Genomic DNA, 22,162 nt, shown 5'->3' with positions numbered 1-22,162 from the left:
TGACTGATAGCTCAGCAGTGTCCATGATATAGGTCAGTGATATGGTGCATTGCGCTTTTTTTTTTTGTTTTGTTATTGGCACCATATATTTTTCCTTTTCTTTTCTCCATTTTGGTTTTTTTCTTAGAGTTTAACTTGGTCTGTGGAAGTTTATCCCTTTATTTATAATTATTATTACTACTGTTTGTTTAGCTTGTTTGTCTGTAAAGCACTTAGTGCTCTGTGCTAGAAAAGTGCTATATACTGTAAGTTTGGTAATAAATTTCATTATTATTATTATTATTATTATTATTATTGTTATGCGTGATGAAGCTCAAGCAGGACTGCAGGTGTCCCCATCTGCCCTGCGGAGTGCCACTCACCCTGAAGAACTCTTCGTCCATCTCCCCCTCAAAGCCCTCCCCCTCCTCCTCCATCGCCATGGCCAGGCGCATCTCGGGAGCCAGGTCCTGCAGCGTCCTCAGGCCAGCCTGGCACAAGAGCACACATAGTTAGCAGGGTTGCCAGAACTTTCTATACTATGCAGTCATATCATAATATAAATAATTGTGATATTTTATACATAATTATATAATTATAGTAAGCTTAGTAACTGCAGCTGTGGATATGATAGGATTTCTTGTAGAATAGATATGAAAGAGTAAAACTAAACACGTATACACGTCACATGCACCAAAACTTATGTGCGACTTTATCAAGGAGTGCACTTTACCTGGACTTGTGTGCGACTTTATCAAAGAGTGCATTTTACCTGAACTTGTGTGACTTTATCAAGGAGTGCATTTTACCTGAACTTGTGTGCGACTTTATCAAAGAGTGCATTTTACCTGAACTTGTGTGCGACTTTATCAAGGAGTGCATATTACCTGGACTTGTGTGTGACTTTATCAAAGAGTGCATTTTACCTGAACTTGTGTGCGACTTTATCAAAGAGTGCATTTTACCTGAACTTGTGTGCGACTTTATCAAGGAGTGCATATTACCTGGACTTGTGTGACTTTATCAACGAGTGTATTTTACCTGAAGAGAGGCAGACTTGTCTTTGCCCTTCTTCTTCCTCTCCTTCTCTTTCCTCTTGCGGAACTTCTTGAAGTAGTCCTGGATCAGGAAGCTCGCATAAAACTTTCCAGCAGTCACTTCGTCACCTTCAGGAACGTAGCACTCACAGTTTAATTGGGAGCAACAGACATTATAACATCCCTTATCTTTTTAAATCTAGCTTTTCTTTACAAAACAGCATAGCTACAGAAGCTGTGTAGGTGATTAAGATCAATGTGTCATTATTCATTAAAATATTAATTAATCGCAGCAATTGGTCTATTCATGCCCTCATTAACTGGGGCTGCTGATGAAGCAGTTCTGTAAAGCAGAAGACCCTGAGTTTAATGTTTCTTGGAGCATATAATTGCCTTGCTTCAAATGACCTTCAACATTCGAAAATAATGATGCAAAACCAAAAGAGGCTGAATATGCCGCCTGACTTACTATGAGTGATGTGCTTTAATAAGACCAGAATATTGAAATTTCCCTGTGCTGTAACTTAAAGTCAGTATGTTGCATGCTGGGTAATGTAGTTTGCATGTTCGCAGGGCTTAGCCTCGGTGAAGGCGCTTTACCTCTGGGGGGAGGGATCACCTCCTCTAACAGCTTGGGTTTGGTGCGCTTCCAGATCTTCTTAATAATGGCTCTCAGCTCCTCGTTCTCCTGGTCAATAGGACCTGATAGGGAAAACAGACAGAGCTACAGGTTTAACTAAACAATAAACAATAAACAACACTAAACAATAACTACAGAATAAGAACCTGATGAGGCATAACACAACGTGAAGTGCAGTATGTGCTAGGGCATGTCAGTATCGCAATAGTATTTGTGCATTATTGTCTTATCTACCCACTGCTTGAACTGTGAGTTGAGGGAGCTATGGGCATGAGTCCATGCACACTTGAGTCTGTGTGCTACCCATTAGTATGAGGGTTAGCATTTCCCTGTGTTCTAGGCATACTGTATGTAATGTAAGCATGTCAGCAGATATAGTATGTAAGTTTATCTATTGTTGTCTTATGTGTTTCTTCTCTTTTTATCCTTTAGAATTCTATTTATTATTGTTTTTAGCATATATTTATATATGTTTTTATTAGTCTTTGCACTAAGGATGGCACTTCAATTTTATTGTACACTGTGACAATAACAAATAAAGATATTCTATTCCATTCTATTTATTACAAAACATGTCCCATGTGTGTTTTTGCATATATGAATATATGTCTCTGTGTGTGTGTGTGTGTGTGTGTGTGTGAGTATTTGCGTGCATGTGTGCATATGTATGTGCATGCATATGTGCATGCATGCGTGTGTGCGAGTTGTGTGTGTGTGTGTGCGAGTTGTGTGTATGTGTGTGTGTGTGTGGAAGGCTAACCCTCAGTTTTAATCTTGAGGGAGTGTCTGACGAGGGCAAACAAGGTGGCGTTGAAGGACACTGTGCCGTCTGGGTAGAGCGGCACGTTCATGGCAACCAGCCTCTGCAAAACACACCAAAGCAAACACAGCAGTGAGATAAAGCCGAGGGTGGAGGTGGACAGAGATGAGGGCAGCTGGAGTTGGGCTGCCTTCATTACACCTGCTTGCGGACACAACCTAACAGACCGCCACAGAGACCAGTGACACATAGAAGTTCTTATTAGTTTCTAGTCCTCCTGGAGTCTGACCACAGACATAGTTGGTGCCCTTGTAGTGTATTGGCTACTGAAAATTGGACGGTATATGGACATCCACACAGAGCCTTGCGTTCCCATTTGATGACATAATCCACGCTTGGACCCTTGTAGACCCTCCTGCACGATATAACACTGGCTTAGAGGAAAGGGATTGTTTCCCTCTAAAGGATTTACACTGAATGAGAATGGAGGAAGAGAAGAGTTAAGGAGGGGGAGGGGGAGAGACAGAGGAAGGAGAAGGAGAGAGGGAGAGAGGCAGAGTAAAATAAAAAAGAGTGAGAGAAAGAGAGAAAGAGTAGGAGAGAGAGTTAGAGAGGCAGGAGGAGAGTTGAGAGAGGGATGTTAGGAGGGCCGGATGGGGCTAGATGGGGGCTCTTAATTGGATGAGAAGGGGTTCTTTAGTCCACACAGAGGCTTAAATCCTCTTGACTGAGTGAGTGTGTCAGTCCCACAGCACGGCTCTCCAGGGTCAACTACGACTGGACCCCACTGACTAACTAACACCAGCCGTCACCGGAGAATTACTGCCAGGGCATTACAGCGAGCATGCCTTCAGTCGATCACATCATATAATCCAACTCATTTCCTCAGTGATTAAAAAGGATGCATATCACATATCTGATGCACACTTAATGCAATAATATGGGCTTACTTTATAAGCAGTTTAATCCCATTGATGCTGTATTTTTAACTAACTCAATCCATTAGTTCAATTCAATTTATAAGTAAAGTACATTGAATGTACATTGCATGGGTTTGTTTTACACAACAGGATTTTGTGTTAAAGGTGCTGTGTGTGTATACCTTGCATGCCACTCGATGTGGGCAGAGTTTGCCAAAACCCAGGGGAGGCTGGATCCTACGAAGCAACGTGACCACGTCCAGGTGCTTTATCCTGCCCCTGCCGGAACGTGGCACAAGACTGGCATTATTATCTGCACTGACGCTGGCACAGACTGGCACCATCGTTTACACTGAGACCAATAGAGACTGTCATTGCCATTCACTGTGTGTTTGGGAAAGCATGGCACTATCATTTACACTGTGTCCACTATACCATTTGGCATGCATCAGTATATCATATGACACTATCTATCATCTATACTTTTTAAATGTTTTGAGATGAGAAGCAAGGTATCATTAAGCACAGTTAGTATGTTGATTATTAAACCTAGACAAACACAAGGTTGTGAGATATACAACCAGCAAGTCAGTAATAACAGAATAATGCTTCCAGGTGTCCGAGGAGGAATCTTACGCGGCTTCTGGGTCGTAGTCTGACCATACTCTCTTGAATTCATCCAGGTGATGCGTGCCTAGCACTGTCCAGTCTCTTGTTAGGTACTCAAAGTTGTCCATGATGACAGCAATGAACAAGTTGATGATCTGATTAAATGACATAATAACATCAGATTTTAGGTCCTGCTGCTGCTTGATCTGTGTGAGTGAAATGTCAGGTCTTAACTTGTATTTTAACCACTTTCATTACATTGATGGGTCTTACACTACATGTGTAAGAAAGAGTATTAGAATGACATACATGGAGAGGACACACTTAATGGAAGCACCCAATGCTCCTACAGCTAATATCTTTTCTCACAGTTACACATTTCCTAAAAATATTTTTGTAGTTGTAGTTGTATTTTAAATGTTTGGCAGACACTTTTGTCCAAAGCAGAGCCTTTACACTGTGATGCTGAAGTAAGCAGTCAGGGAATATCTATAATGTAGCTATGCCAAAACACTGCCAATGTTCTTTTTGTCCTCTTTGTGTGCTGTGACAGGACTGATTAATGCCTGTGAATATCTGGAGCACCCCCCTCCCGGCCTGTGTCTGAATGCAACACAGAACAGTGCAGTACTCCGGCCCAACGTAATGTTCTCCCTACGCCCAAAGGTGTTGGGATTCAGGTGAGCCTGTAGCGCAGTACAGTACTCCACACCCTAAAGCGTCCTACATACTCGCCACTCCCGACCGGTAGCGGTCGTAATGTGATGTCAAAATTGCGTCATTTCCTCTGTCGCATGAGAAATTTCAGCCTCGCGCAGGCAGGTCGTGCACAGGAGATTTTTTTTCAGATGCGCGCGACAAGCAGGATGACCTTGAAGCCAAGATCAGGGAGCATGCGTGCCCCTATACAGACATCAATCACATTCAGGCATTTTTGCCTAGCCCACATCTGAAATAAACATGATGTTACCAAAAGGTAACATTTTCACCAAAAGGTATTCAGGTGAACCTGTAGACACCCTAGACACCCCCGCCCCCTCACCAGGAAGGAGCACAGCATGAAGAAGCTGATGAAGTACAGGTAGGCCAGGTTGCTGCCGCATGTGAACTCCTCCCCCGGACCAAAATCTGACTCGGGGTCACAGCGTTGACCCGGCAACGCAGCCAGCATGATGTCCTGCCACTGCTCACCAGTAGCACACCTATGATGCAGAAAGAGAGGGAAGAAAGGAGGGAGAGAAAGAGAGAGAGAAAGAGAGAGGGGGGTTCAGTGGAGAGGAGAGTGAGAGATGATGATGATGATGATGATGATAGTGATCGTGATGGAAAAGGTGGTGCTGCTGCTGACGATGATGCTGATGATGATATCTCCCAGCATCTTGCTTACCTGAAGAGGCACAGTACAGCCATAAAGAACTGCTGGAAGTTGTTGTTGCGGTTGATGGCAGTAGTGTCGTCTATAGCAACCTTCCCAAATGTCTGCAGAACAAAACAGCATTTGCAACTTCAGCTCAAACAGGCTATGGAGAAGATGGAGGGTAAAAAAACATAACAAAACCAGAGTAAAAAAGTGAGAGACCAAATAAATGTTTACCTGCATGCCTATTACGGCATAGATAAAGAAAATCATGGCAATCAGCAGACCAACGTAGGGCAAAGCCTGAGGGAGAAAGCACAGACACAAATAACCACATCATGTAATACATTTCCCTTCATTATGTAATAACATCATTTTGTAATAATCTGCTAGCCTGGAAATTCCAGATTCACTACTTTGTTGACATTCTTCATGATTATCAATTAGATACAATTCTTGAAGGATAAAATAAATCCTTTATAGCAGCTGCTTCCACTAATTTTTGCGAAATTTGCTAGTTGAGGGTGAAATAAATTATACTCAAAAGGTCAGAGGCCATTACATAATCCATGAAACAATTCACAGCATTTTATCAAGCAATTCACGTTTTTATTCATCTCCTCTAAGGATCATAAGAGTGAGTCTAGTGTGTCTCCCTTCTTTCTCAATCTGGCTGACCATCTCATCGGAAATCAAAAGTGACAAATGGACTACTGCGGAGGACACACCGTGACAGGACATGGCGTGACATGACATGACATGACATGGTGTGACAGGACACACTGTGACATGACATGGCGTGACAGGACAAGGGGTGCAAACTGGCACACTGACCTGCAAAGACTTGACAAAGGTCCATAGCAGCGTGCGAATGCCCTCGCCTTTGCTCAGCAACTTTACCAGTCGCATTACTCGGAAGAGACGGAAGAATGTGATGGACACTTTGGAGCTCTCACCCTCCCCTTTCTGCTGCGTGTATGTGTGAGGGAGAAAGAGAGAGACAAAGACAGCGATATTTAGAACAACGAGAGGAGAACATGAAAGGAAATATACGAATCCAAACAGCTGACATAAAAAATCTAACTAGCGGCACACATACTGTACATAAACAGTGCTAAAGATGAACATGCATGGGTAAAATCTGGTCTAAAGAATTTAAGATATTAAGAGTTTGCAAAAACTCTCAGCAACTCACCTCTCCATGCCCCCCTCCTCCCTGCATTCAGTACCGAGAACATTCCAGAAGGAATGAGTGAAAAGAAGAACAGTTTAAACAAATATATGTAATCTGCAATGCTGATACCAATCTGCTCATAATTACTCGCTACACAGTTTGACATTAATGTTGCACTCACACTCAATTCTGAGACCATAATGTCCAGAACACTCCCGACCACGATCAACGCATCAAAGGAGTTCCAAGCATCTATGAAGTAATGCTGCACACACGCACACACGCACACACACAAATTAAACATTGCCACACAAACAGAAATATGAATATAAAAACATATCTCTTCTGTCTAATTTTTCTGATAACATGCCAAACTGGACTTTGTAAGAAAGGGAGAGCAAGCAGAAGGCTGTGACATTCTCTTACATAGGTCCGCAGGGCCAACAGCTTAATTATCATCTCCACAGTGAAGACAAGTGTAAAGATCAAATTCAGTATGTCCATGATAGAAGTGAAGAGTTTGGACTGCTGGTAATGCTGGGAAATAAAGACGAACAAAACAATACATTATTTAATGAGAAATTCAAAAAATTAAGATGACCTAAATAATATTAAATACTCATAGTAGGCCTACAAAATAATTAAAGTTGCATAAATGGTACTGCAATTGTACTGCACTGTGAACCAACACTCTGAACCAATACAGTACAGTATCATGGTTTTAAGAGCAAAGGAACTGCACACAGGCTGCACTTGCATTTCTGATCACTAGGGGGCACTCAACTACTGCATATTTTAAGGCACATGGAAGATGGGATAATGACACACAAAACAGATGAAAGTCACCTCTAAATATCTGAACTTCAAAGAAATCTAGTACCTATAGCACTTATTTATTTGAATTAAGTTGCCTAAGTGCTTAGTTGCAGTAGAGTCTAAATTGTGCAGATTTCAGTGCTTAAAAAATCAATAAAACAGATGTACCTGCACAGCCAGTGTGAGCGTGTTCAACATGATAAGCACAAACATGATGTATTCAAACTGCGACGAGTTGATGATCTTCCAGAACTTCAGCTGGGAGGGATTTTTAGGAATATATATTTTTATAGGTTGGGCTTTCAGTGCGTAATACACACACTGTCTCTGTGATGGAGGGATGGTAAATGAGAAAGGGGGAAATGATTGGAAGGGAGAAAAGAGAGAGAAAAAAGATTTTATTGCAATTCCACAGCAAATCAGTATATATATATATATATATATATATACTCTCATGTGACCTCCTCATGTTTATCAAACATATTTGTATAAATATATATAATATGTGTTGTAGTTACAGGTGCAGTCAGGGATTTTCAGCAATCATCTCCTCATCACCACTAGCTGCCCATTCCATGTGTACAGTAAAAAAAAATGGTTTCTGTAGGCAGCCCAGGCTATGAAAAATGGAAACAAATAACCCTGTGGAATTTCTCTGGGAATACTTAAGGTAAGAGTGAGCTACTTCACTGGTGTGTTTCGTTTGGTCCTTGGTTTGCACAAAAGCGTCTGCTAATGAATTTAAATATAAAAATAACTTCCTGCGCAATCCCTGACTGCACTTTTAAGAATGTTGGTGCTCCCACTCACTTGATTTTTATTTAACTCGCAGTTTTTGAACTCTGCCTCTCCCTGCTCACGAAACGTGATGATGACGAAACCCACAAAGATGTTCATCATGAAGAAGGCGATGATGATGATGTAGATGATGAAGAAGATGGAGATCTCCACGCGATAGTTGTAGATAGGCCCTCGGTTTGGCTGATTGGCATCAATAGCCTTGTATAACAGCCTGTGTGGAAGACAGATCAGTTTGTTTGCTGAGGTCTTAATCAGGTATAGGGCTGCAACGATTAATCGGTTAATTGATTAGTTGTCGACTATTAAATTAATCGGCAACTATTTTGATAATTGATTAATCGGTTTGTTCTTTAAGGAAAATACATCAAAATTCTTTGATTGTAGCTTCTTAAACTTGAATATTTTCAGCTTTTCTAGGGCAGCCGTGGCCTACAGGTTAGCGCTTCAGACCTGTAACCGGAGGGTTGCTGGTTCAAACCCCGACCAGTAGACACGGCTAAAGTGCCCTTGAGCAAGGCACTTAACCTCTCACTGCTCCCCGAGCGCTGCTGTTATTGCAGGCAGCTCACTGCGCCGGGATTAGTGTGTGCTTCACCTCACTGTGTGTTCACTGTGTGCTGAGTGTGTTTCACTAATTCATGGATTGGGATAAATGCAGAGACCAAATTTCCCTCGCGGGATCAAAAGAGTATATATACTTTACCTACTCCTCTATGACAGTGATCTAAATATCTTTGGTGTGTGGACAAAACAAGGCATTTGGACTTTGGGAAACAATGATTGAGATTGTTTCATTATTTTCTTGCATTTTATCGATCAAACAACTAATCTATTAATCGAGAAAATAATCGGCAGATTAGTCGACTATGAAAATAATCGTTAGTTGCAGGCCTAATCAGGTGAGCTGGTGAGCCAGCTCTAAAAACAGCTCTTAATGCTTGCCTCACTCATTGACACGACTTGATATTGCTTGAAAAGTATGGTAATTAAAATCATTATTTGTATTGGTGAAATTGAAGTGAAGTGTTTTGGGTGGCAAAACACAAATGCTCCTCACAAAGGCCTAGAAAGGGCTATGTAAAAGCACCCCATCCAGTCACTTAGCATTTCATTCAAATTAACTAATGGACTAACTGACTACCTCAACGTCTGGACATATGAAATAAATCAGTGCGCTGACAGCCTTTATGTAAAATTGAATAAAAGTCTGAATTCGATGTGTTCTATGGCATTTTGCCAAAACAGGATGTGTTTCTGCAAGGAATCAGATTTATAGTTTGGTGGCATAGGTGAACCAGGGAGCATAAATTACACAATTATGTGCTATAGGCTGCACACAGATTATGTGCACACAATGGATTGTGGGTAACATGAGGTCTAAATCCCTCATAAATAACATGACTGGCATCAAGTTCAGCTAAACAACATGTGTCTCCATCTCTTACCCCGGACACGCAGGCATGGACTGACTATAGTTAACAATACTCTTTTTAAAGGACGTCTTTAATACTTTGGTTGGGGTGAAAATGTCTTGGTTAAAAGGAAGTGGGAGTGTGCCATTTCCCAGGTGGGGAAATGGAGAGGGTGTGTGATTCATATTAAACAATATTAATGAAAATAAAATTGAAAGATTTATAGCAAAATAAATTGAAGGAAAATCAAGAAAGCATGTTTTCAAAAAACAAAAAAACAAATTGCCACTTGATACACATTATATGGTAATTCATGGTCAGGGGCAGAGTGGCAATCGGGACGGTCGGGAGTTTTCCCGGTGGTCCGGTCGAGGTGCGGGCCGGCCCTCAGAGGTTTTACCGCGGCCCTGTATTGTTCTTGCCATATACACATAAACATTTCCGCGAAAATCTCAGAGATCTACACTTCAATGTTCAAAGGAGTCCAACCAATATTTATACCACTCGCTCACTGTCTATATGTCATTCATGGTTACCCTGCACACTCATCTCTCCCATGCTGATTTTTGTGAAAGCTACCCTTCATTTTTTATCTTAATTCATTTTCCTCTTATTCAGGTGTTACAGAACTTTCATGGTCACAAATAAAAAAAATGACAATTTAATTTGTTTGTTTGTTCTTAAATTAACGCAGGCCTAGGCTAGAATGGAGCAAAGCCTCCTGGGAATGGGGAATGAGTTTCTGGTTTATCCAATGAACCGATTGCAGGTCAAGTCTATTTACAGAAATGTAGGGGAATAAATGAGCGGTCCCTTGTCTAATGGCATGACTCTACAAGCGATCAAGTTCGAGGAAAACTGTTAGGCTACTGTCTATGGGGAAAACTACAGGATTTTTGACAGTCAACGGATTTGCGTGGTTTCTTGCTGTTTTACACATGGATGGAAGGCAGAGAGAAAGGTTAGCGGAGCTAAACCATTGACGTTATTGCTAGGCAGAAACTAGCACAAGCTAGTCTTATGTTATGTAGCCTATAGCCTAGCCTATGACTAATTAATGGGCCACTCAGGCTGATAAATGGTTTGTGGAACTCGTTGGAATTGTCTATATGTACGCCTTTATAGGCCTACTTTAATCTGCCTATTCAAAGTGCCTGATTTTTCAATCATTTAATTACCTGTGTTATTAGGTTGACATTGTCTGTAGGCTAGGCCTTTTTTGGGTGGAACTATTGGAGTGCATACCCAGATATGTCCTTGCATGATGCTTGAAATTTCCATCCACCCACAGAGCTGTTTTTATACTGCACTTAAATATCTAGTTCCTCACACATTTATTGAAAGTGCCTGGTTTGTGGTTGATAGGCTTGTTGTATTGCATTAGCACTACAGTTCCTTTCTCCAAATGTAGCCTATACATAGCCTAGTATGCGTGTTTGAGGGGGGGGGGGGGGGGGGTTGGGGGGGGGGGGTGTTGGGAGGGAGGAGGGGGGCCGGTGCCGTCAGAATTTTCCCGGTGGATTTTAGTGCCCCACTCCGCCCCTGTTCATGGTGTCAGTTATAAGTAAAGATCAGTGTATATGTAAAGTATATTTGAGGAGCCCTGATGGCCTGTGCATCTGCTGGTATTCTCTGAGGCTGCTGTACTGTGTGTGGAGGGCGGACAGGCGATCCATAGATACTCACTGTGGCCAGCCCTCGAAGGTGGAGACGGTGAAGAGAGCGAGCATCCCCATCAGCACATTATCAAAGTTAAAGTTGCTGTTCTCCCACACCCTCTCCCTCACCATGGGGTGGTTCATGTCCCCGTCCTTAAACACGATGAATGTGCCCCTACACAGGACACAGGCAGTGCAGGAGAGAGGAGGAGAGACACAGAAGGACAATATCAATATCTGATGCGGATTATAGACAGTACCGGAACATACCATACATCATTCCTGCACATGGCTGCTTGCATACATCTTTACTTGTATCTTTTTATGATCGATTTTGTATTACAGAAAATATATATACTGTATAAATCTCACAGGTCTATATAAAGCTTGTATGTACGTATATTTCTGATGATTTTTTCATACGTTCATTGTAAATTTGTAAAAATAAAAAGTTGTGGGAAGAGGGTCTGGGTTTGGCACACTCACTTGCACTCCACTGGGGTATGCTTAGCCTCATCGGTGCACCTGAAGAATCGACCCTGGCAACACAACAGGAAATGCACACTTCCAGTTCAGTTCAACTCCATATTATTTAGACAATGGCAATGACATCTCCTCAAGGTGAGTTATAGAGCCCAGAGCCTGAAGCCCCTTGAGAGCAGTAGTGTAGTCTAGTTTTCTGTAGTAGGTACTGTATACTGTGATATTGCTTATGTAGCCTGTAGTTCTCAGCATAGATATAAGAAAGCTAGATACTGCATTGTCCATCAAGTTCTATTAGGTGGCATACGTGAACGAGGCCGCCATATTGCTGGGGGCAAACACCTTACTGTCTATGGGCAACACTTGCCAGCAATCAGAGACACCTGTCTGATTTTCAGGTGTTTTTTTCCAGGCATACAAATGACTGTCAAATGACTGTCAGGATATAGATCAATATGGATTTGTGGTAGAATTTTCACGAGTCATTTTTTATCAAACAAGAGTGACAGTCATTTGACAGTCATTTGAATGCCTGGAAAAAAACACTCTTGTCCGATGTCCTGATATTTTAAGTGGTTATATGTAAATCTTGTTGCTTTTTAAAGGGACACCAGGCAACGTTTTCGTGTTAATTACTCATCTTCGTAAGTCGGTATATGGTTAAATGACTCATTACAGGGCGAATGAAGACTCTCTCGCCCGCCCCTACTGCCCGGGGAGTTTCGTAGAGAAAAAGCATCAGGCGTGCCTGGTGTCCCTTTAAGTGGATATATCATGTAGATCTGTGTATCACATACACTACACCACTGCCATATTCATAATCATGACCCCAGAGTGTAGCACGGTAGCTGCCTGGCAGCTCTAGCTGTTGGCTGCAGCAACTTGAGCTAGGTAGTACTAATTGTTTTTCCGTACCAATAGACACCTATAGTACTCATGACCTGCTCAACAAGGTGATGAGCTCAACAAAAAACTCAATTTTATAACAGTCAGAAGACTTGAGCAGCACCTTGACATATGTTTGATGTCAGCTTTCCATATTACCATACAACAACAAACAGCTTTTTAAAGGGACACCAGGCAACGTTTTCGTGTTAATTAATCATCTTTATAAGTCGGTATATGGTTAAATGACTCATTACAGGGCGAATGAAGGCTCTCTCGCCCGCCCCTACTGCCTGCAGGAAGAATATCCCACTTGCAAATTCGGTGTATCCTACCCGCCGACCGAAGCAGGATCAGTTTACAGCACAGAGGCAGGCTAACGAAACGCTAGAGATTGTTGCAAACGTGTGTATAATGGCAGAGCCGGTGAAGAAGCAGCGAAAACCCTTGACGGAAGACGCAAAGAAAAGGAAAAGAGCTTCAGACCGAGCGAGGGGGAGTTTCGTAGAGAAAAAGCATCAGGCTTGCCTGGTGTCCCTTTAACACACCACATCTGACAGAAAAAGTGTCATTAAATTAAAATAACCTAAGTATCTTGACCCAGGGCAGACGCTCAGTTCAGTACCTTGAAGAGCTGGACTCCGATGCAGGCAAACATAAACTGCAACAGTGAGGTGACGACCAGGATGTTTCCGATGGTTTTGATGGCCACAAACACACATTGAATCACACTCTACACACACACACACACACACATGCACGCATGCACAGACACACACAGCCACATACACATGCACACACACAAAAAGAACACCCACACATACAGGAGTCAGAGAGAAAACAAATACAACTTTCAGTATATCTGATTATTGAATTATTGATATTTTTTCATTGTTGATTTCAGAGATTCCCTCTAGTCAGTCAATTATTGTACAAAATGTAAGTAGGTGAAGAAATCACATGGAAGTGGCAGTTCTTTATGAACTATTTGGAATTTAATATGTTTAATGTTAAATTAAGGTCTTCATTAATTCAAAGGTATTAAGGTCTTCATTAATTCAAATAATAAGGTCATTTTAGATCATGGATTCAAACTTTAAGAACAGGTGTAGTCAAGTCTGACCTATTCTTTTGCAAGTTATAAATCTTAAAGCTTGCAAACTGTATAGACCACTGGTATAGCATGCTATAGAAAAACTGTGTGTTGACTGTGGGGTACCTTAAGTCCCTTGGCTCTGTTGATGGCTCTTAGAGGTCTGAGCACTCGAAGCACACGCAGAATCTTAACTACTGAGATGGCACTTGAACTGAGGAAGGAAGGAAACATAGTGTACATCAACAAAACATGCATACTAAAACTGTATACTGAGGCCTCTTATAGTGTCTGAGACTCTTACACTGAAGCATACTTCGCTATGTAAGATTTTTTACTGCTAACTTTTGTCATCATATACAAAAAGTACACAGCATTAGACAAAGAGAGACTGACAGAGAGAGAGAGAGAGAGAGAGAGAGAGAGAGAGAGAGAGATGGACAGAAGATTTCTATGAGAAACATGCAGGACATGCAATGGTCTGAGAGAGCTGAGGGGGTTGTGATACTGACTGAAGGAAGAAGGACAGCAGAGACACGCTGACCACCAGCAGGTCCAGCAGGTTGAAAGCGTTTCTACAGAACGAGCCCTGATGAATAAACGCTCCATACACGGTCATCTAAATTCAGACAAAAGCAGTCAAACACAGATCCACTGAGATTGGTCATCTAGGTCACAACAAGAGCAAACAAAAACAGATACTTTGAAACTGGTCGTCTGGATTCAAAGAAAAGTAAACAATCACAGATCCTTTGAGATCAGTCATTTGGATTCAGACAAAAGGAAGTGAAAACAGATACTCTCGCCTTGATGATGCATGATTATATTTAAAAAAAAAAAAAACATTATGAACAGTTACATATACCTTCAGTACGATCTCCACAGTGAAAACAGAGGTGAACACATAATCTGCATATCCCAGCACCTTGAGAAATGAGATGAAGCAAACGGAGGAGAAAGAAGAGACTAGATCAGATTAGACCTGATGCTGCTAATAGTGGTTTGACACTGTGGACCTCTTTGTCAGGGGTGGTGGTAGCATAGCAGTTAAGAAGCTGGGCTAGCATGCAGTTGCCTAGAAGTTGTAGGTTCAAATCCCAGCTTTCACAGTTGTGCCCTTGTTCAAGGGTACTTAACCCCTAGTTGCTCCGGGACAATGGCCCTTGTAACTAGATGTACCGCAGAGCGGTACAAAATATGACAGCCGCCCAGTCCAGCACATTTTTTCCACAAAAAGAAATCACGCTGAAAGGCCTATATGATTCTGTCTCACTAAATTGCATTATCCACACTCAATTCTCACTAGTATCTGCTAGACAACAAGTACCAAAACATGATTAGTTCATAGATTTCACATGTAAAATTCATTTTATACAACCCCACCTCCATCTTGCCTGTTCATAATTCTGAGAAATTCTTGATTGTTTGTGTTATGTTTATGTTATGTGTGTGTGTGTGAGTGTGTGTGTGTGTGTGTGTGTGTGTGTGTGTGTGTGTGTGCGTGCTTGTGTGTGTGCCTGCGTATGTGCCTGTGCATGCAAGCGTACATATGTCTACTGTGTGAGTATGTGTCATACGTATGATTACTGTGAATGTATGTGTGTGTGTGTGTGTGTATCTGTTTGTGCACATGTGTGCACATGAAATGGGTTAACATGACCCCTGGAGGCAAACATACAGAAAAAAATGGTCATCCTAGGCCCTACAGTTCTCAAGATATTCACAGAGAACTGTGTCTGCCCTACCCTCCTTTCGGGGGGTCCAGTCCAGCGGGGGGGCTACAGATCAAAACGATCCAAAACGTTCCATGCTATCCATGTGGGGGTACATGCCCACCAAGTGTTGTGTACCCCGGTCTTTCAGTGTCCCGGGAATCCTTGTTGGTGTACGTCACTAAATGTACACATAAATTATTTTATTGTAAGGCCCCCCATGAACGAAAGTACACAAAACTTGGCATGCATTCGGAGGGTGTCATAATGATCCTACATTTTTAATTTCGTGCAGTTTTGACCATGTCAGCCAGAGATATTGTGATGAAAACACCTAATTTTTTGCTTTTTAATTTTTAACTAGGTGGCGCTATACATGAAATAAATGGTAATGGGATGGGTTGACATGCCCCCTTAAGACCAACATACATAAAAAAGGTGGACCTCCTAGGCCCTACGGTTCTCGAGATATTCACAGAAAACTGTCTCCGGCCACCTACAGGCCAGTTGGTGTATAGTAACATAAATTAATTTATTGTGTGGCCCCCCATGAACGGAATTCCACAAAACTTGGCGTGCATTCGGAGGGTGTCATAATGATCCTACACTTCCAATTTCGTGCAGTTTTGACTATGTTAGGTCACAGATACCTTCAATTACAACACCTCATTTTTACTTTTTTGTGTTTAACTAGGTGGCGCTATACATGAAATGAGTGGTTATGGAATGGGTTGACATGGCCCCTTGAGATCAACATACAAAAAAAAATGATCCTCCTAAACCCTACGGTTTTCGAGATATTCACAGAAAACTGTGTCTGCCCTAACCTCCTTTCGAGGGGTCCAGTCCAGCGGGGGGGACTACAGATCAAAACGAAAAATGATGGTTCCATGCTATCCATGTGGGGTTACATGCCCACCAAGTTTCGTGTACCCCGGTCTTTCAGTGTCCCGGGAATCATTGACGGAAATTTGGGCATGCAAAAAAGAAAAAAAAAAATATCTGACTAAGCTTCGCTGCGCGGCGGTCATAATAATATGACATATGTAAATCGCTTTGGAATAAATCCAAAATGAATAAATGTCAATTTGAATAAATTAATAAATGTAACTGTCAAATGCTGCTTACTAACCAAAATACACTGTATAAAGCCATATGTGACCCCATACAAGCTATGATAGTAGTTGCTGTTTTAGGTTTATACTGCAACATTCGTAACACTTTATGCATGCAGTCACGTATAGTTCTACAGACTTATGTCAGACGTGATGTGATGCATTGTGAATGCTTTAGAAACATTTTGGATGCATGTCTGTGAGCTCCCATGTACATGCCCACAGAGTGTAGCACTGTAGCTGCTTGGCTGTGTTAGCTGCTGGCTGTAGCAACTCAAGCTAGGTAAAACCGATTGTTTTCATTTTTTCTCGTACCGACAGTAATTGGTGACCTTGAGAAACGGAGATCTATATGAAAACTTGCTGGATTCGTCTTTTAAGTAAAGTGTTACTCATAATTATATTAATTTGAAGTGATGTGGATTAAATATAGTTGTAAGTATGACACAATTAGCAATTAGCAGCTAGCAATTTGTTAAGTCATCTGCACTTACGATGTTCCTGAAGGAGTGGTGCCTGATTGGATCCTCAGCAGCCAATGAGATGCTGCTGAGGATGATGAAGACGAGGATGAGGTTGGTGAAGTAGTGGTGGTGGATGAGGTTGTGGCAGGCCACTCGCAGGCTGGGGGCAGATGGGAGGGGAGGGGCAGGAAGGCGGCACACAGACAGGATTAAGGCGATAGAGATGATTTTATTGTTGAATTTGCTTTGGTGTCATACTGTAGCATATATCTTATTATATAATACATATATTAAATTATATCTTATTATATTCAGAAGAGGCTACTGTAGGCAACCGGTGCCTAGCCTTTCTAACTGTTCTAACTGTTCTAAGTTCTAACTGATCATTTTCGACAGCAATACAAACGTCTTTTAATGAAATATGTTCTCTGTAGACTTACAGCTCTTCAATTAACTTTTCAAAATGATGCTAAACAGGGGCAGTAACTCACCAGTTTTTCTTCCCCAAGATGAAGAAGGAGCTCCCATCAGGAATGGGCACAATCTTCTCCTTGGGCTGAAAACTCTCGGCCTTCATTGGAATGCCAACTTCAAGGAGGAGAGAGAGAGATCACACTGAGACACCAGCAGCAGCAGCTTGGGCAGAGGGCTCAATTAAATTCACAAATCTACATCATATATCAGTTTCTAAAATGGATGGAACAACGGAACAACGCCCCTTAGCTGTTCTATAATCAGTGTAAACTACGCTTATTGCTTAAATACTGCATGAAAATAACTGTTTATTCTTATTTACAGCAGTGACCTGGTGGCCTTGACGTTATACCCAGAGGGCACCAACATTGCATGGACGACCACCAAGCAGACTGTAAAGCACAGTAAAATAAGAACGACACAGCTGTCTGTGTCAGCATTGGCAGATGAGTATAATGAAAGGCTTACCTCCCTCCAGACCCTCGATGGCTCTGAGCTCCTCGTTCTCCCAATCATCCTCCTCAGCCTACTCACGGTCAACGACACGAGAAAGAGAGAGATGAACAGAAATTATATTGCTTACATTGTAGAATGTGGAAGGAGTTGCGGTAACACTTTCTATGAAAGTGTTGATAAAGCATTATAAACACATTCATATAATTATGAGGCTTTATGAATGATCTATAACCCTTTATGAATGTGTTTACAATGCTTTATACTGGGTTCATAGAAAGTGTTGATAAAGCATTGAAAAAACATTATAAACACATCCATATAAATATGAGGCTTTATGAATGATCTATAACCCTTTATGCATGTGTTTATAATTCTTTATAAATACTGGTTTCATAGAAAATGTTGCCGGAGTTGCGGAGTTGTTATTATTGTGCATGATATGCAAGCAAATGATATAGACAACAATGTTACCTCCTCTTCCTCCTCTTGACCTTCATCATCCTCCCACTCATCGTCCTCTTCCTTCTTCTCTCTGGAAAACATCAAGATGACAGCATAGAATAGATGAAGTAAGTTTACGGATAGCAGCTGTAAAATGTTATTGATAAAAAAATGGCAAAGTACTTTCTTTAATTCTTTAAATATCTTTGGAGAAGTTGAGATTCTCAGTAAACCAGCGGAAGGTAGGCAGAGATTGATAGAGAGAGAAAGTTGAGAGAGGGGAGAGATTTCACATCTTACTCTGGTTTGGTTTTCCCCTTTCCAGTGGCCAAGTTGTCGACAGCGATAGCCAAGAAGACATTTAGCAGGATGTCTGAGGTAGAACACTAGTCAAGGGCCATTATACATTAAACAGTACTTAAAATATTCATTTCTTCAGCAATTCAACAATAAAAAAGAAAGCAAGGAAAGGGTTCTAGGTTAGTGCAGCATATTACACAATGTCTAAACAAGACATGAAACTGATTTACTGATTTCAACACCCATAGTAGTACCCTGAATGATATGGAAATATCTAGTACAAGGGTTCAGAGTGAAATTCAACACTAACACAACACAAAGAATAGGACATAGAACTTCATTCATTTTAAATGTCACAAAAATAGGTAAGTGACGTTGACCAGTAGGCGAGGCACTGGCATCAATCTGCTATGAAATGCCATCCTCTTAGAAGCACTAAATAACATGAAAGTAGAGAGCATCTGGCACACAAGGAAATAGATGAAAGGATACAGTTACCAACGACGAAAAGAATGACAAAGTAGACACACACAATCATGTTGGGGAAGATGGGACCTCCATAGGCCATGATGCCATCATACATGACCGAGTTCCAGTCCTCCCCTGTGAGGATCTGAAGACAGGCAGGGGCAGGCAGAGAGGAATGGATGGAAGATATGAATATGATAAATCCATAGATGCACAGATTGATAGCTTGCTTGCTTGCTTATACTAATTGATGAATCAATTGATTGAATGAAGGGCAGACAAACAGATGACAGATAAATAGATAGATAAATAGATAGATAGATAGATAGATAGATAGATTTACACAACACTTTAACATGAATTTGTATTATGTAAATCCATGAGGATGTTATTCTGCATGAGTGGCATTTGTTCTGGCCATGGCAGTGTATCCATGGTAACGCAGCAGGGAGCCTTACCTGGAAACAGGTGAGCAGTGCGGAAGGGAAGGAGTCAAAGGTGCTCCTCTTCATCTGCGTCTCGTCGAAGTTGAACTTGCCGCCAAAGAGCTGCATGCCCAGCAGGGCGAAGATGATGAGGAAGAGGAAGAGTAGCAGCAGCAGGGAGCAGATGGCCTTCATGGAGTTCAGCAGCGATGTGACCAGGTCGGAGAGGGCAGCCCAGTGCCTGCAGCACACGTCAGACAGGCATCAGAGGTCAGGAGAGCGGAATCAAGTAGGGGGATCTGTGACAGCAGCTGATTTGCATGGCTAATATGGTTATGTCTGCATGTCTCTGTTGATGTGTTCTGTATGTGTAACTGTTTGTGTTATTATGGGTTTCAGGTCTGGTGATGTGGCTGTTATGGTAATGTGGAGTGGACAGGGAAGTGCGACAGGAAGTAAGTGGAAGAGCGAGAGAGAGAGAGAAGGGGTGGGAAGAAATGACCGCAGGTCGGACTCGAACCTTGGTCCCCGTGGGCACTTGGACCCAAACAGGTATGGACACCTTAGCAAGTTGCACCACAGCGCCCCCCAGGGGTCATGTTTAAATCACAAAATTGTGTAGGGAAAGGTACACACTTTTTTGTAGCCTTTTTGAAAACTCAAAACATACTTTCTTCACTACATTCTCATGTCACATTTTGAAATGTACATGAAGAAAGTGTGAAAAAGGTTCTTTGTCATTGCAATATCTCTCAAAAGTCAGGAAAACTGTTTTTGTGTTTACTGTAGAACATGGTTGGTGACCTACCTAGTGACCTTGAAGATACGGAGAAGACGGATGCAACGCAGAACAGAGATTCCAATGGGCGGGATGAAATCCATCTCCACGAGAAAGGTTTCCAGGATACCACCACACACCACAAAGCAGTCAAAGCGGTTGAATAGGGCTATGAAGTAGACCTGTATCCCAAAACTGTACATCTTCAACAACATTTCAAAGGTGAAGAGGCCCAGCAGGATCTTATTGGCTCGTTCTGCAGTTAGGGGAGGGAGGAACAATCCACAACCAATCAGATTACAAGTCAAGAGAGAGGATGATCCAACCTGGAACATGACATGGTTTTACTTTACAGTGACTAAATGGAAAATCTGCCAAGTAGTAATGATGAGCTAGTCTACAGTTTACACTCATAAAAAGGTAACATTTTGCATGGTCCGTGGCAGTTCTTGGTATGGTGAATAGAGGGCTCATTAAAAATGCCTCTTCCCTCAAACAGTAATATTTGATGTGATGTGTTTGTTTTGAATGGAAATGGGATGTGTGTTACAGGTTTCATGTGTGGATGGGATATATGTTACATGTTATATATGTCACAGGCTATATGTGATATAGTGGATGGGATATATGTTACATATATATGTCACAATCTATATGTGATATGTGGGGGGGATAAAGTCTCACCTTGAATGTCAGTGAGCCACTTTGGCTGTCCATAGTGTTCAGAGGCACTGGCTGCCGTATTCAGAAACACCAGCAGCAGCACCAGCCAATAGAAGTTGGCGGACTTTACTGCCACTCTGGCGTTCTTGCGCATCGCCTGGTTCAGGTGGAACAGCTGCTCGCTAGAGGAAAACAGAATCAAAACAGTTTTAAAAACTTGAGTCAGTTTTTTGCACAGCACCAAAAACAACTTCTTGGGTGTGTTTTACATTAGGTTGATGGAAGATTATATGCATAATTGTTTGAATTATGAATTAAGAATGAATTAAGTCCCCCACCCCACAAAAAAAACAGCTTTGTTGCACCACCATCTACACAATATTTGATGACAATTTAGAATACCTTTTTGTAGAGATATTTTTTGTTAGAGTTCACAATGTCAAACTAGCAAGGTTAAATACATTTTTTTGCCTACAGCTTGTATTTACATATCAGGTATAACATCAATATTCTATGGGGAAAACATTATTAAAAAAGAACTTACCAGAAGCTAATGGCCATCAATCGCTGCCTAAAGTCAGAAATAGAAGGACAATATCAAAGTTCATAATATAACCACTCAAATAACTAAGACAGACTAACAGATTGCACATTATAGTTGTGAATTGGGTATTGGTATACACATCACATATGTACAGTACAATACGTAACAATCATTTGCTGTCCATATATTTTTCCACAATGTGATATTACAGTAGGTTTCTATACATATACTGATACCCTTATCACAAACATGCTTTACTCACATAATCGAAGCACAGCAGCCTCCATCATCATCTAGGAAAGCTTCAAACTCCGAATCTGAGTCCGATTCTGAAGATAAAGAGTTTGAGAACAATAATTTCACATCGGATGAAAACACATAAAAGGCATAACATAAACACACATAAACACTAACACATAAACACACATAAACACAAACACATAAACACACATAAACACTCAAAAGACGTGAGTGCTCTGATCCCCATACCTCCATCTTCACTGTGTTTGTACCATCCATACTTCTTCATCATCTTCTTCTTGGCAACCACAGCTCCTGGAAAACAAAGCACAGAAATTATATAAATAAAAGGCATACATGCAATAAATGTGACTCTGTGCCTGTGTATGTACGTATGTGTGTGTGTGTGTGTGTGTGTGTGTGTGTGTGTGTGTGTGTGTTTGTGGAATGGAATGGAA

At 41.5% G+C, this 22,162-nt stretch overlaps 1 protein-coding gene across 1 annotated transcript in view; it reads right to left on the bottom strand.

Moving 5' to 3' along the window:
• cacna1fa (calcium channel, voltage-dependent, L type, alpha 1F subunit a) overlaps positions 1–22,162 on the bottom strand; it is a 37,754-nt gene that overhangs the window by 9,195 nt on the left and 6,397 nt on the right. The window contains exons 8-40 of the mRNA XM_042097872.1: positions 21,954–22,019; positions 21,727–21,793; positions 21,465–21,491; positions 20,942–21,102; positions 20,288–20,513; positions 19,513–19,720; positions 19,079–19,199; positions 18,587–18,659; positions 18,317–18,377; positions 17,858–17,915; positions 17,407–17,503; positions 16,946–17,075; positions 14,490–14,549; positions 14,137–14,243; positions 13,751–13,838; positions 13,157–13,264; positions 11,650–11,702; positions 11,192–11,338; positions 8,103–8,304; positions 7,461–7,619; positions 6,903–7,013; positions 6,658–6,741; positions 6,498–6,518; positions 6,137–6,271; positions 5,540–5,605; positions 5,333–5,424; positions 4,988–5,147; positions 3,973–4,100; positions 3,519–3,615; positions 2,417–2,519; positions 1,617–1,718; positions 1,021–1,145; positions 363–470 (exon numbers count right to left, since the gene is read on the bottom strand). Coding sequence (XP_041953806.1) covers positions 363–470; positions 1,021–1,145; positions 1,617–1,718; positions 2,417–2,519; positions 3,519–3,615; positions 3,973–4,100; positions 4,988–5,147; positions 5,333–5,424; positions 5,540–5,605; positions 6,137–6,271; positions 6,498–6,518; positions 6,658–6,741; positions 6,903–7,013; positions 7,461–7,619; positions 8,103–8,304; positions 11,192–11,338; positions 11,650–11,702; positions 13,157–13,264; positions 13,751–13,838; positions 14,137–14,243; positions 14,490–14,549; positions 16,946–17,075; positions 17,407–17,503; positions 17,858–17,915; positions 18,317–18,377; positions 18,587–18,659; positions 19,079–19,199; positions 19,513–19,720; positions 20,288–20,513; positions 20,942–21,102; positions 21,465–21,491; positions 21,727–21,793; positions 21,954–22,019 — 3,551 coding nt within the window. The remainder of the gene's footprint in view (positions 1–362; positions 471–1,020; positions 1,146–1,616; positions 1,719–2,416; positions 2,520–3,518; positions 3,616–3,972; positions 4,101–4,987; positions 5,148–5,332; positions 5,425–5,539; positions 5,606–6,136; positions 6,272–6,497; positions 6,519–6,657; positions 6,742–6,902; positions 7,014–7,460; positions 7,620–8,102; positions 8,305–11,191; positions 11,339–11,649; positions 11,703–13,156; positions 13,265–13,750; positions 13,839–14,136; positions 14,244–14,489; positions 14,550–16,945; positions 17,076–17,406; positions 17,504–17,857; positions 17,916–18,316; positions 18,378–18,586; positions 18,660–19,078; positions 19,200–19,512; positions 19,721–20,287; positions 20,514–20,941; positions 21,103–21,464; positions 21,492–21,726; positions 21,794–21,953; positions 22,020–22,162) is intronic.

Source organism: Alosa sapidissima, chromosome 7 (assembly GCF_018492685.1).
Source record: "Alosa sapidissima isolate fAloSap1 chromosome 7, fAloSap1.pri, whole genome shotgun sequence".
Lineage (NCBI taxonomy): Eukaryota > Metazoa > Chordata > Actinopteri > Clupeiformes > Clupeidae > Alosa > Alosa sapidissima.
The sequence above is the reverse complement of the archived record's forward strand: the minus strand, read 5'-3'. Positions and strand labels throughout refer to the sequence as shown.